The sequence below is a fragment of the Lynx rufus genome, unplaced genomic scaffold (genome assembly GCF_022079265.1).
Source record: "Lynx rufus isolate CCGP_SWC_20201006 ecotype Redwood Valley unplaced genomic scaffold, mLynRuf1.p SCAF_11, whole genome shotgun sequence".
Taxonomy (NCBI): domain Eukaryota; kingdom Metazoa; phylum Chordata; class Mammalia; order Carnivora; family Felidae; genus Lynx; species Lynx rufus.
Window position 1 is genome coordinate 2,369,408 of NW_025814825.1, and position 13,430 is coordinate 2,382,837.

Sequence of the window (13,430 nt, forward strand, 5' to 3'; positions counted from 1 at the left end):
CTAAGTGAAGTAAGTCAGAAAAAGACAAATATATGAATTCACTTATATGTGCAATTTAAGAAAGAAAAGAGATGAATATAGGGGAAGGGAAGGAAAAATAAGATAGAAACAGAGAGGGAGACAATCCTTAAGAAACTCTTAAAGACCAAGAACAAACTGAGGGTTGCTGGAGGGATATTGGGTGTGGGCATGGGCTAAGTGAGTGATGGGTATTGAGGAGGGCACTTGTTGGGATGAGCACTTGGTGTTATATGTAAGTGATAAATCACTAAATTCTACTCCCGAAATCATTACTACACTATATATTAACTAACTTGGATTTAAATTTTAAAAAAGCCTTGGAATGACATAAAATAAAATAAAATAAAATAAAATAAAATAAAATAAAATAAAATAGTTCTTTTCTAGTATTTTTATAGTCTCAATGGTAAGAATAAGGAATAAATGACTTCTAGTTAGAAAAAAAAAAAAAAAAAAAAACAGTATCCACAAAGGCTCAACCAAAGGAAAATCACATTGCCATTTGGCTAACATGTTGTTTATCCTATATACTATTATACTAACCTTTTAGTATCATTTGGGGAAAAGAAAACAGTTTGAAATCACCCAAATTTTCAGAATAATAATGTTCAATAAATTTAAATTTCCAGACAAAATTAAGTATCTTAAATACATTTTAATTCCATACCATAACTAGCTTAGCATAATAAGGTCACAAAGTAAAAGAAAAGAGGCAGTAAAGACAACTATAATGGATAGAGACAGAGGAAGACAAAGTGGCAAGGTCATGGCTGAGAAAGAGAAGCAGCCAGAAAGCTGTGGGAAAAAAAAGAAGAATAGAAACAAAGTGATAGCATGGTGGTGGGGATGGGTGAGAAGTAAGGAGAGGCAAGTGACAGAGGTTGAGTTTATACTCAGGAAACATGGAGTGAACACAAGCTTCTAGTCCATGAAAGACTGAGGTCTTCAGACATTAATGACTTCTAACCTAAATCAAAGTAAATTCTACCCATGCGCTATAGTAACATGACCTATGCTGAGGACAGATGTGAGATCTCCAGATCCTGTCACAATGAGAAAGGGAAGAAATCCATTTTTTGCATTGTTTTGGAGTAGAACATTTGAAGTGGGAATAATTAATATTTTTGGAGGCAGTTTCTACACAGGACCAAACCAAATGTCCAATTTGGTAAGGAAAGAAGCAAATCTTCTAGACAAATCTACCAGGTGGCTAAATGAAGCTTTGTACCTTATTCTCTGATTATCCAAGACTTATTCTTTTGCCTATATGCATACTACCAAAGAACAGTTGAGAAATTAACAAGGGAAATGGCCAAGGCCAATGAACAACTTTTTCCCTCCCCGTGTCACAAAAGTGGAGCCAAATGCTCAGATTACAGAGCTCTGCTTGAACTGTGGAACCAGGGAAAGAGCAAGCATCTATCACTATCCACAATAATGTCCAAGATTTGGAAGCACCCTCTTGATATATAGAGAAAGCTGGATACTGTGTTCTGGTTATTTTTCAGGCTAAAAGACTCTCCAGGTCCTCTAGTCAACTCCTGCACAATTGACCACCTCAGTGGTACAGCGGATAAAATTCTATTAAGATAACAAGCAATCTTTGTAAGCATTCACATTCATAAGCAGATGTACTTTGCAAAGCAGAAGGAAAATTGAATATACAAAGCAAACAGGAAGGCTATCAAAGGAAATTCTAATTTTCAATTGGGGTCTGTATCTTTATAAGCCTCATCCAATGTTAGTTAGGAAAATTTGGTCAGAGAAGTTAGTCCCAAAGCTCCACATAGAGCCACAAAAAAGTATGATCCTCATGGAACTGGAAGAGACAGTAAAGGTTGTTCACGCTGAGCTTGGGGATGGTAGGGTTGGGGCATCCAGAACAGTGTTAGACACCAAGTATCTGGACATGATATATGGGTAACTATGTGAAAGAGAAAGGGGGTATATGAAAATTCTCTGTACTGTCTGCTCAATTTTCTATAAACCTAACACTTCTTAAAAAATTAATTAAAAAAAACACGACTATAAATCTACAAGTTAAAAGCCTGGACTCTAGTCAGAGCCCCAAACTTGGTCTGACACTATACTTGATCTTAGCCAAAAGTCTGAGATGCAATCAGACTTGGTCTGAGATGCCACTTGCTCACGATTATTATGTCCTTGGCCAGGTAAGGCTCTTCTAAGTCAGAGTCCTCATTTATAAAGAGTTATAGCAAGGACAAATGTTACCACAGTCCTTGACCTGCCTTAAAAACTGAATTTAGGGGCGCCTGGGTGGCGCAGTCGGTTAAGCATCCGACTTCAGCCAGGTCACGATCTCGCGGTCCGCGAGTTCGAGCCCCGCGTCGGGCTCTGGGCTGATGGCTCAGAGCCTGGAGCCTGTTTCCGATTCTGTGTCTCCCTCTCTCTCTGCCCCTCCCCCGTTCATGCTCTGTCTCTCTCTGTCGCAAAAATAAATAAACGTTGAAAAAAAAAAATTTAAAAAAAAAAAAAAAAAAACTGAATTTAAAAATCTTGTTAAAAATAATCACCTAGAGTTTAAGCTGTAGGACTGTTTTTTTTTTCCTTTCCCTATAAAGCAGTTATGGAAACAGACTTAGAGAATATACTGTCATCTATGAATTTCGAAATCATTAAAAAAAAACTTTCTTTGGAAAACAAGGGGCTAATGTGAAGCCCCTATTTCAGACACTATGAAGATGGTAATAAAAGTACCAGGGAAAAATTATTAATAGTAAAGATAATTTCCAGCCAAGTTATGTCATAGGTTTAGCACAGGATAGGTTTATGGTAACAAATGTAGTTTCAACTTTAATAGGAGGTAATTATTCAACCATCAGCTCTGTAGATTATTGCTGTTATAAATACTTTTTGCTGAAGAGAATTAGTGTAATGTCAATCATATGCAATGTTCTAGAGGGAACCTAGGAAATGAACAGTACTAATGGCATTTCAACACCTTGAAAGTAGCTAGAATTATGAGAGTAGATAAAGACAAGGGTAAACATTATCAATTGGAAAAAAGGCAACATAAGCTCTGATGACAGCAAGAATTCCCAGGTTTTTAAAAAATTATAGCTGACATTTATTGACCATTTACTAAGAGGGATGTGCCAAGTGCCTCATATGTATTATGCTACAATAGTTTCACAATAATCTAAGAAGTAAATACTATTCTTTTTTCCCATATTAAAGAAAAGGAAGCTGATGCATAGAGAGAACAAATCACTTGTCCAAGATCACCCAACCTGCTCATCAAGTTCTGCAAAGAATTATGTTTCCGAACAAGGTAGAGCCAATGAATATAATTTATTTGGGCTTTCAAGAAGTGCATGGCATGGTTTTTAAACGAGAAATTGTTTAAAAACAAAACCAAATGGTGATTGAGCTAAATGTTTTGCAGTGGATTACAAAATCCACTTAACAATATGCACCAAAGAACAGAGATGAATTAGTATCTTTATGATGGAAATATCAGTACTAATCCTTGCAAATGGATCCTGGGTTAGCTTTATTTTACATTTCAAAAACGACATAGAAGAGGTAGTAGCTTTGTGAGTCTGAATTTGCAGATATTGATATTTTTCAAAGAATAAAATGCTAAGCTACTACAAAAGCAGCTCGCAAAGCATGAGGAAGCTCAACAGTGACAGACGACCTTCAATGTGGGCCAGTAGGCAATGCAGCTGGAGAAAACTAATCCATGTACTCTTAATAATAAGCACTAAACTATTAGTTTGGTAGGGAATGGAATTTTGGGAGCTCTAATGGAATACAGTTCTATGACAAAAAGGCCAAGAAAAGAACATGCATCTCTAGGAAGAGTTTGGAAAACAATATAACAAGCATAATATTTTGTAATTAATAAAACACCCCCATGCCCATATTTTTTAGATATTAATTCATTTTTTGTTGAGATCATTGTAGCTTCACATGTAGTTACAAGAAATAATAGAAGGATCCCTTGTCCATGTTGCCAATTTCCCCTAATGGTATCATATCTACAAATAAAATTCTATTTGACTCCATCTGGAATACATTATGCAGGTCAGGTAAATGCATATTAAGAAAGGTACAGGGTTCTAGAGATGGTTTAGATCATAGGACCTGAAATAAATATGTGAAGAAGGGTTATAACAGGTTATTCAACTATAAATCTAGGTCCCTTCAGGTTGACAAAACAAACTCAGGAGTGGATAAAGAAAATATGACTTTTATAACACATTAATAGAGTATATAGGTTGGCTATGGGCTTAATTTCAAATTCTAGAATATTAGAACCATGGGGACTGAATATTTAGACTGGATAGCTAATAGTATAGTGTGAAGCACTAAACTATGGAGTCTGACTGGGAAACCCTCTCTTCCTCCCATTTCCTCCCAACTTCTACCACTCAGTAGCTGTGGGACCCTCAGCAAGTTACACTAACTCTCCAAGCTTATTTCCTCATCTTCCATCTGGGGATAATAATGGCACCTACCTCATTCAGGACTGTGAACATAAAACAGGGAAACCCATGTAATAATGTCTGACACAAATGAAAATGTCATTGTTAGTGCTGTTAATAATACTGATGGTATGCATTTAAAGGCTTTTAAAAGGGTGTTTCTAAATCTTGGCACTATTGACATCTTGGACCAGATAATGCTTTATTGGGGTGGTGGGGTGGACATTGGGGTTTCCTTACATTGCAGGATGTTCAGAAGCATCCTTGGCCTCTACTCATTAAATGTGGCACTCACCTTCAAGCTGCAATACTGAAAATGTCCCTAGATAATGCCAAATATCCCCAAGGTAGGGAGAGAGGAAGGTAGAGAGATGAAAAAAAAAAAAATCAACCCTGACTGAAAGCCACTACTTTAAAGAAACTGAAAAGATGAAGTACTACTTTCTACAGTGGTAGCCATTTCTTAATGTTAAAGCAACAGGTGGTACATACTGAAAATATAAAAAGGTTCAGGAAGGACTTAGAAATAATACATATACATACACATTGACCCATAATAAACAAAGTTTCTAAAGAATATTTGGAATTCTGTGCACTTACAAGGTTGAAGTAATGGGTCCCCTCTTACCAACTTTCAAACAGTGTCTGGACTACTGCCAGATAGGATGAAACACCAAGTTATGTAGATGCCCCACCTAGTGGGATACTTGAGATGTCCCCTTTTCCAGAAGGCCAATTATAAACTCCACCTGCAGCAAGAACGCATTGCATGGTACTCTCTAGAGAAGCTCTGGAGTACTGTGCTCTAGAAAGTGTTCCTAAATCTACCTGCCCCTCAGAATTATGAGGGGGAGATTTTCAAACATGGAGATTTTTCAGGCTTCAACCTACATTTAAATTTTTCCTTTTAAGATAGAGAGCTCAGACATCTGGAAGTGTAATAATCACTCCCAAGTAATTGGGAACTTCTGGTCAAGTGGACAGTGTCTTGAAATGTGAGAGAGAAGGCCAGGTCCTCTTTAACTCTGCCCCATCTTAACTTCAACATCAGGAAAAGACCTACAAACCATGAAGAGTTCGTTATGGGAATAATTATAGCCTGTATTAGTTTTTTCTAATAATCAACATTAGGAACAAGGCTGTTACCCAAATAGTTAGATTTGAAAATCAAGATTTTACAGTAAAAGAAATTAATTAGAAACTGCTGTGGCATTATTATTTCTAGTAATAAGTCTTTATCACTAGTGACAGCTTTTGCCACAAACTCCAAACCATTCAATCACCTGTGGTCACACAGAACAGGGGTTACTATGCTTAGTCATGTGGAACAAACAGTCCTTCTGCAAACTTAGAAAATGACAAGCAGTTGAAAAGAAATTTTCATTCCATTTTCTGTTCAACAACACCAGAATAGATCCTTACTAATGCAACAGAGGAAGCATTTGCTTCAACTGTAAAAGGCTATTGATGCAGTTCGGATTTTTGAGCCTAAGTGCTTTCAGGGTTTCCATATCAAATTAGGCAATTTGCAACCTACAAGTAGGGTGACTAGTTGTCACAGATTACCTAGGACTAAGAATTCCAAGCATGTGTGACTTTTAATGATACAACTGGGACACATTCCTGGGCAAATTGGACATTCCATGACAACTGGTTACCCTATGTACAGTCTTGAAGTTATCTAGCAGGTGTCATTTTTTTCTAAGGGCCTCTACATCTACACCCCTCAAATCTGTCCCTGTCCCTTGCCCATGTCCCATCCCACCCTTGTCTAGCCTGAGGACTTGGGTGCTCAAGCACCTTCCTCCTCCTGAAGTAAATGACTGAGCCAACTGGTCACTGACCCTGAGTTGTAAGTCCATGTTGTCCATGAAACTGAGGTGAAGCAGAGTCAAAGAGAACCTGAGAGAACCTGGTCTTCTCTCTCATAATTCAAGACACTTAAATAATGGTTCCCACCATTTGGGAGTGTTTATGAAATATAAATATTACAAGACTTCTACCCCAGACTGTCTAAAGATAAGGACTAAGAATCCTTGCAGAAGCTTGCAAAGCTTCCTGGTAATTGTGATGTGCAGGAAGTCTCACAAACACTATTTAGAACACAGTGCTCCTCCAGGGGTACCATGAAATGTGTTTTTGCTGCAAGTGCAGTTCATAATTGCATTGCCAGAGTGGAGACACATTTCAGGTATTTTACTAGGTAGGACTGATCTTTGCAATACATAAACCCAAGTTAAAACCCAATACTTTGATCTCAAGATGTAGAGAGTATAATGCTTTGCTAAGATCATCATTTCAAATGCCTACTGAAAAAGTTTTACTTTACTGGTCAAGTCCTAATTGAGTCTAAAGAAAGCTTGAAACCTATTTATGTCATACCAATTTATAGTTTTAAGTGTTTGCTTTTAATAGTGAACTGGTAGCATATTATGTCCAGAAATTCCTGTAAAAATCACCCCTTGGGCTTTGTCTTTGTTATAGCAATTATTGATATCAAAAATAAGTAATTGAATATTTATATACATGTAAGGCTCAGGGCTAGATGTTAGACTTTGGGAAAGGACAAAATTTTAAATTACTATATTCCTTTATAGACTTATGGCCATTTGTACTATTATGTGATCACACTCTCAAAAGAGATTTATACACACATAAAAACTAGCTTCGAGATGTTCAAAGATCACTCTAGAAATCCCTTCACAGGGCCCAAGACTCTAAATGAGCAAACATTTCTTCCTTCTGAGTGACACATGGAATAGAAATATAGGACCTTCCTATAAACACTTATCTTGGAAGCCAATGAGACTAAACGATCCCATAAATAGATCTGTGAAAACCTAATCTAAATGCTTGCCAATTTGGCAATATTCCTGCCAAATGATGAGACTTTTTAGGTCCCTAAAAACATCTAGCAGGTGGTTTCCAGATTGTGTCAAAGGGTTATTGGAAAATTAGAGAAGAAAGGTGTCAAATAAATATTACAAGTTTCAATATAAGGGCTAGAGCTTCTTCACTTTCCCCATATCAAGTTTCATGCAGTCATTTTAGCTAAATGGGACTCCTTATTCACAAAGACTACAAAGGTGAAAAACATCAAGATGGGTTTTATCTTTGAAAACTTGTGAGAAATCTTGACTAGTACACACACAGTGAAAACGTCTCTTTTTCATAGACTCTCTTGGAAGGGCTCTGGAACATCTCAGATTCACCTACATTTTGGAAAATTCAGTACCCAACCCACAAGTCTCCTTTGTAAGGAACCTTCTGTCCATTTCTGCCATTTAACACTTAACATGAAATGTATTGATGGTTCCTTTGTATGGGCAATTCCTACATGAACTCAGTATGTATTTCCATTACACAAGGAGTGTTAATAAAGTTGTCCAAATCCTGTCCATCCAGGATGAGAAAATGCAAAACTACTCCTGATCTTTGGAGAATATAAGACAATACATGCACTTAAAAGTCATCATGTAAAATTAAAAATATATATATATCCATATCCAACACGCAAATATTGTAAAATTCTCCCAGATACTTGTGTAGCTACACAAAACATCAAATAACTCAAAAGTTAATTTATATCTGGCTTAAGATTTCTTTATGTGTTTTGTATGTGGTTTGTTGGGGTTGGTAGAAGAAGAAGAGTGTGTCTAATAATCTGACTGAAACCTCTAATTAGATCAACATTGGGCTCTCCCCATTTTACTTGCCTCCCATCCAAACACAATGGCCAACAGAACAAGGGTAGCTCACCAGACAATAATGACACCCAACTAGCCACCTGCATCCATGAGGAAATAATTTATCACTTACCAGCAGGTTTGCACCTGGCCTCATTGTCCTTACTGTGAAGTGTATTATTTCACAGGTTTGTTTAAAGATTTAATATAAAATATACAAAGTACTTAGAACAGTGCCTGGATCACAAAAGTCTTCAATAACAGTAGCTACCATTAATAGCTTTATTATTGGCCACTATTATTAATATGCTTAGTTGTTAATATTCTTAATTAATAAACACTGGAAGTTTTGCCTACTTAGACCATATGGATCTGTTTTAAACAGTAATGTTTTAAATGAACTATTAATAATCATACTGAAATACTCTACCTTCTTAAATCTCTTCCTTCAATTCTTGGAACTAAAGGGCATCTCATGAAGCAAGCTCACTTAAGCCAATTTTACCACCTATCTAGAAACCAGTTTACAAACCCCTGATCTATTTGTGTTACAAAAGATAAGCTGTGCTCTCATTTCTACTCATATAAATTAGTGTTTCTTTTCTATCTAAATCTTTCAGGGAGCATTAGTTTGCCTTCTGCTTACTAGTCAATCTACCATTCCTGGGATTAAAACCAGAGAAATTATCAGACAAATGAGAACCAATTTTGAGACTTTTCAACACAGACGTTAATGCTAAAAAAAAACAATTGAGACAAAAAAAGACAATATAGGATCAGAATGAGCTACACCACTCACCTCCACTTTCCTATGTTGATGAATCATCTTACAAGCAGGTAATAGAAGAAAGGAAGTAGTAATGTTAAAACTATCCCATCACTGAATACCTCAAAAATACCATGACAATCGACAGTACAGATTATCTACATGCAGTGATAGAAAATAAGCACACTACTTGTTTGTCACAGGAGGCCAATCAGGCATTCATTAGGACCAGGAGTAGTGGTGGATGTTTTTCACCTGACACCTATTTATGCATAGTCTGATGCTTGGCCCCCAGCTGGAGAGAATTCTCTGTATCAGAACACACCTTAATTCTTCCTGCACTGTCTCAGCTCCCCCACTGCAACTCAAGCTCCTCTTCAGGTTTTCTGTTGCACCAGGCATGGTTTCCCACAAGAGGCCAGGTTTAGGAGAAAGCAGCAAGAGCCTGAACTATCCTGATGGTACATGTGAGGACATTCCCCCACCTCAGCCTCTTACCTGCAACATCTGCGCCTTCTGCAAGCACACTCTGGGTCGACACTGGGTCTGGGTCCTTGAGTCCATGCACCTGAGCAGCTTCTTCCTGGTTTGTCAAAAATGCAGAGCACAGATCAGTTTCTAGGGCTTGGAGCTTGAGCAAGGAATTCTGCCAGCAAAAGCAGAACATCAGGCTAGCTAAGTAACTGCCTAATACACAACAGTAAGTCCGCAGTTCCTGCAGAACACCTTCCTCCAGCGCCTGGCAGGAGGAGGATCTCAACCACAGCTGCTTCAGGCAGAGCTGATTGTACCAGAATCAGGTACACATTATTCCACATGCAACCTCAGTTTCTGCCTCATTTCAATCCTAACGTATTTGGCTTTATATGACACACACGGGACTGGTGATTTCGTCAGCAAGAGACGCTGCACCAAGAGAACCAATCTGAGACGGTATCTGCTTCCCGTGTGCTTGAGGCTTTACGCTTTGCAAGTGTTTCATTCATTGTGCTGACATCAGGAGCAAGTGATATTAGGCCCCTCCCAGGCTACCATTCATAAAAGCCAGCATCCCTTAACCTCTGAACACTGCAGCAGACTGCAGTGCATAAAGAGTTACTGCTGCAGAGACTGCCTGGCATCTGGGAGGTGCTTCTGGGCTCCCTGATCTACATCTGTATGTGTGTGTGTGTGTGTGTGGGGGGGGTGTATGCATGCATGTGTGTGTGTGTGTGTGTGTGTGTGTCTTCTGAAGTTGTTCCTCTCACATGGAATGGCTATCACTGCCTTTATCAGGAGCAGAGTGGGAGAAGCAAGGCAGAGGGCCCTGGTCACTGAGTGTGACCCAGCCACTGAGGGAGAAGCAATTTCTGAGCTCCCAGAACAACCCTACCCCACCCCCTTCATTTCCCATTTTAAATTTCTCTCATGGTTCTTAATAAGAATACAGTCATACAGACTGATGCATGTATCCTGCCATGATGCAGATGCCCAGCAAATTAATTCCCCTGACCAGGTGAAAGTGAGTCACTCCTGAGGCCTTGGCCAGGAGCCACTCCCCTGCAACAGGAAAGCTCTGCAGGCCTCAGCAGCTCCTCCACCCACAGAGCTCCTGGCAGGGGTGGCTACCTGCAGTGGAGCCAGTGATCCTGTGCCTACTATGACTCTCCCATACACACACACACTCTATTGACAGTCTACTCCCCATACACCTTCATACCCAACCATCACACCCTACTCCGTACACATACCCCCATTCCTATCCCACACATACCCTCACACCCTACCTCATATATACCTTCACCTCCTGTTCTCCACACCCTCATGTCCAACCCCCTACCTTCGCACTACTTTGCACATACAATGTAACCCACAAATAACCCCATATAAACTCTCGTTCCTACCCTTCACACTCATCCCTTATATCCCCTACTACACACACACACACATACACACACACACACACACACATGCACACGGAAGCACCCTACCTTACACCCTACATACACCCTCATACTCAACTCCCACTCTCACATCTATTCAGTACACACACACACCTACCCCCATATACACCCTTATACCTTACCTCACATAAGCACCTACCCCCAACATCTCCTCACACTGAACTCCTCCCCTTATACAATACCCACTCCCACACCCATACCCTCATCCATGCTGTTTATGTGAGCAAATATGAGCCCAAAGCAGTGTTTTCAAAGTTGTTCACTGCTAAGTGGGCTCCAGATACCTCCTGTGCTGTGCTCAGAGATGAAGGTACAAACCTCCTTTGTGCTCAGGGGTTGCTGATTGAGACCACACAGTTCAGATGAGACATCTACCTGAGACCAGATCACTTTTTTACTGCTCTCTCCTCCTTTCTGGGATGCTCTCCCAGAAGCTGAGTGTGGAAGTCAGAGCCTGAGGTTACTGACAGGAGGTATAGAGGAATAAGGACACCAAGTTTCTGAAAAGAATTCCAACCATCTGGGAAGCAAAAAGAATAATTCCAGGCAAGCTTCCTACTGAAGGACCTTGGAAATGAGCACAACCTTTAAAAAAGAGCAAAACTATTCTGAAGATTAAGAAATGGCACCATGAGAATGTAAAGTGGTACAGCTGCTATAGAAAACAGAATAACATTTCCTCAAAAAATTAAAAAAGGACTACCATATGATCCAGCAATTCTGCGACTGTGTATATACCCTAAAAGGATTGAGAGCAGGGACTCAAACAGATATTTGTACACCTATATTCATAGCAATATTTACAATAGACAAGAGGTATATTATGGGATGAATTGTGTCTCCCCCAAATTTATATGTTGAAGACCTAACCCCAATGTAACTGTATTTGGAGATTTTAAGGGTAAAATGAGGTATAAGGGTGTAGTCCAAATTCAATATGATTGGTATAATTATAATTACAGAGAGAAAGAGACACCAGGGATGCACACACAGAGGAAAGGCCACGTGAGAAGGTGGCTATTTGCCAGCCAAAGAGAAAGGCTCCAGGAGAAACCCAACTCTGCCAGCACCTTGACTTTCAGCCTCCAGAACTGTGAGAAAATAAACGTTTGTTGTTTCAGCCACCCAGTCTTTTTTTTAATGGCAACTTTAACAGAGTATTGGCAGACTAATACAAGGTAGAACCAACCCAAGCATCCATTGACAGATGAATTGATAAAATGTGATATACATACAATGGAGTATTATTTAGCCTTGAAAAGGAAGAAAATTCTGACACATGTTACAACAAACATGAAGCCTGATGACATTTTGCTAAGTGAAATAAGACATTCACAAAAGGACAATATCTAGGGTAATAAAATTAATAGAAATAGAAAATGGTGGTTGCCAGGGGTTGGTGGTGAGGGAAAGGAGGTTAGGTTTAATGGGTACAAAATCTCAGATAGGAAAGATGAATAAAGTTCTGGAGATGGATGGTGGTGATAGTTTCACAACAATGTGAGTGTACTTAATACCAATGAACTGTATGTTTGAAAATGGTTAAAGTGGTAAATGTTATATATATATTACTACAATTTAAAAAGTAAAAGTGAAGAGAAAGAAAGAAGAAAGAAATAAAGGTAAGAGAAAGAAAAAAAGAAAGAAAGAAAGAAAGAAAGAAAGAAAGAAAGAAAGAAAGAAAGAAATTCCTCCCCTCCATTTAGAGGGAGGATGTAGAACCAGCAGCTTCTTGCAGATTCCATGTTTTCTTGTATATTCTACAAAGCAGAGGAGGACATGTCAGCTCTGCTACATCCTATTCATCTGACTTTGGGCAAGCATCTGGGCTATTCTAAACCTTGGTTTCTTCATCTGTAAAAAAAAAAGGCAATAATAACACTAACAATGACAGCTGTTGTAAGAATTAAACGGAAGAACACATGAAATGCACTTTGCACAGCACCAGCATATAGTAAACACTCAAGGACTGAACACTGGGTAATTATGAATTATCTCTATACCCCAGAGGCTGCTGGGTAGAGCTCTTGTCATGTGCAAGGCCAAACTCTATACCAATTCTAAGGCCTTGACTCATAACTTCATCTCCCAGGGCCCGACTGTCTGCATCTGCCTATAAAGGTCCTGAGACTGGATGACTTCTAAGTTCCTTTCCAGCTTTATTTTTTAAATTTTTTTAAATGTTTATTTATTTTGGAGAGAGAGAGTGCATGTGAATGGGGAGAGACAGAGAGAGAGGGAAACACAGAATCTGAAGCAGGCTCCAGGCTGTGAGCTATTAGCACAGAGCCCAACATGGGGCTCGAACCCATGAACTGTGAAATCATGACCTGAGCCCAAGTTGGACACTTAACCAAGACTGAGCCACCCAGGTGCCCTCCTTTCCAACTTTAAATGAAAGGAAAGCAAACATGCATATACTGAGGATGGTGCACAGAATGTCACAAAGTAGGTGCTTAGACAATGTTTCTGGAACTGAATAAAGTGTAAATAGCAAAGAATTTCAATGCATAGGACTATCAGCTCACATTCACATTCAAAGGCTACTGAACTCCCACAGGGA

At 39.0% G+C, this 13,430-nt stretch overlaps 1 protein-coding gene across 5 annotated transcripts in view; it reads right to left on the reverse strand.

Annotated features, from left to right (window-relative positions):
* Positions 1–13,430, reverse strand: part of FAM13C (family with sequence similarity 13 member C) — a 167,331-nt gene that overhangs the window by 43,419 nt on the left and 110,482 nt on the right. For all 5 annotated transcript variants that reach the window (XM_047071765.1, XM_047071742.1, XM_047071773.1 and 2 more), the window contains one exon: positions 9,423–9,507. In XM_047071765.1, the coding sequence (XP_046927721.1) occupies positions 9,423–9,507 (85 nt within the window). The remainder of the gene's footprint in view (positions 1–9,422; positions 9,508–13,430) is intronic.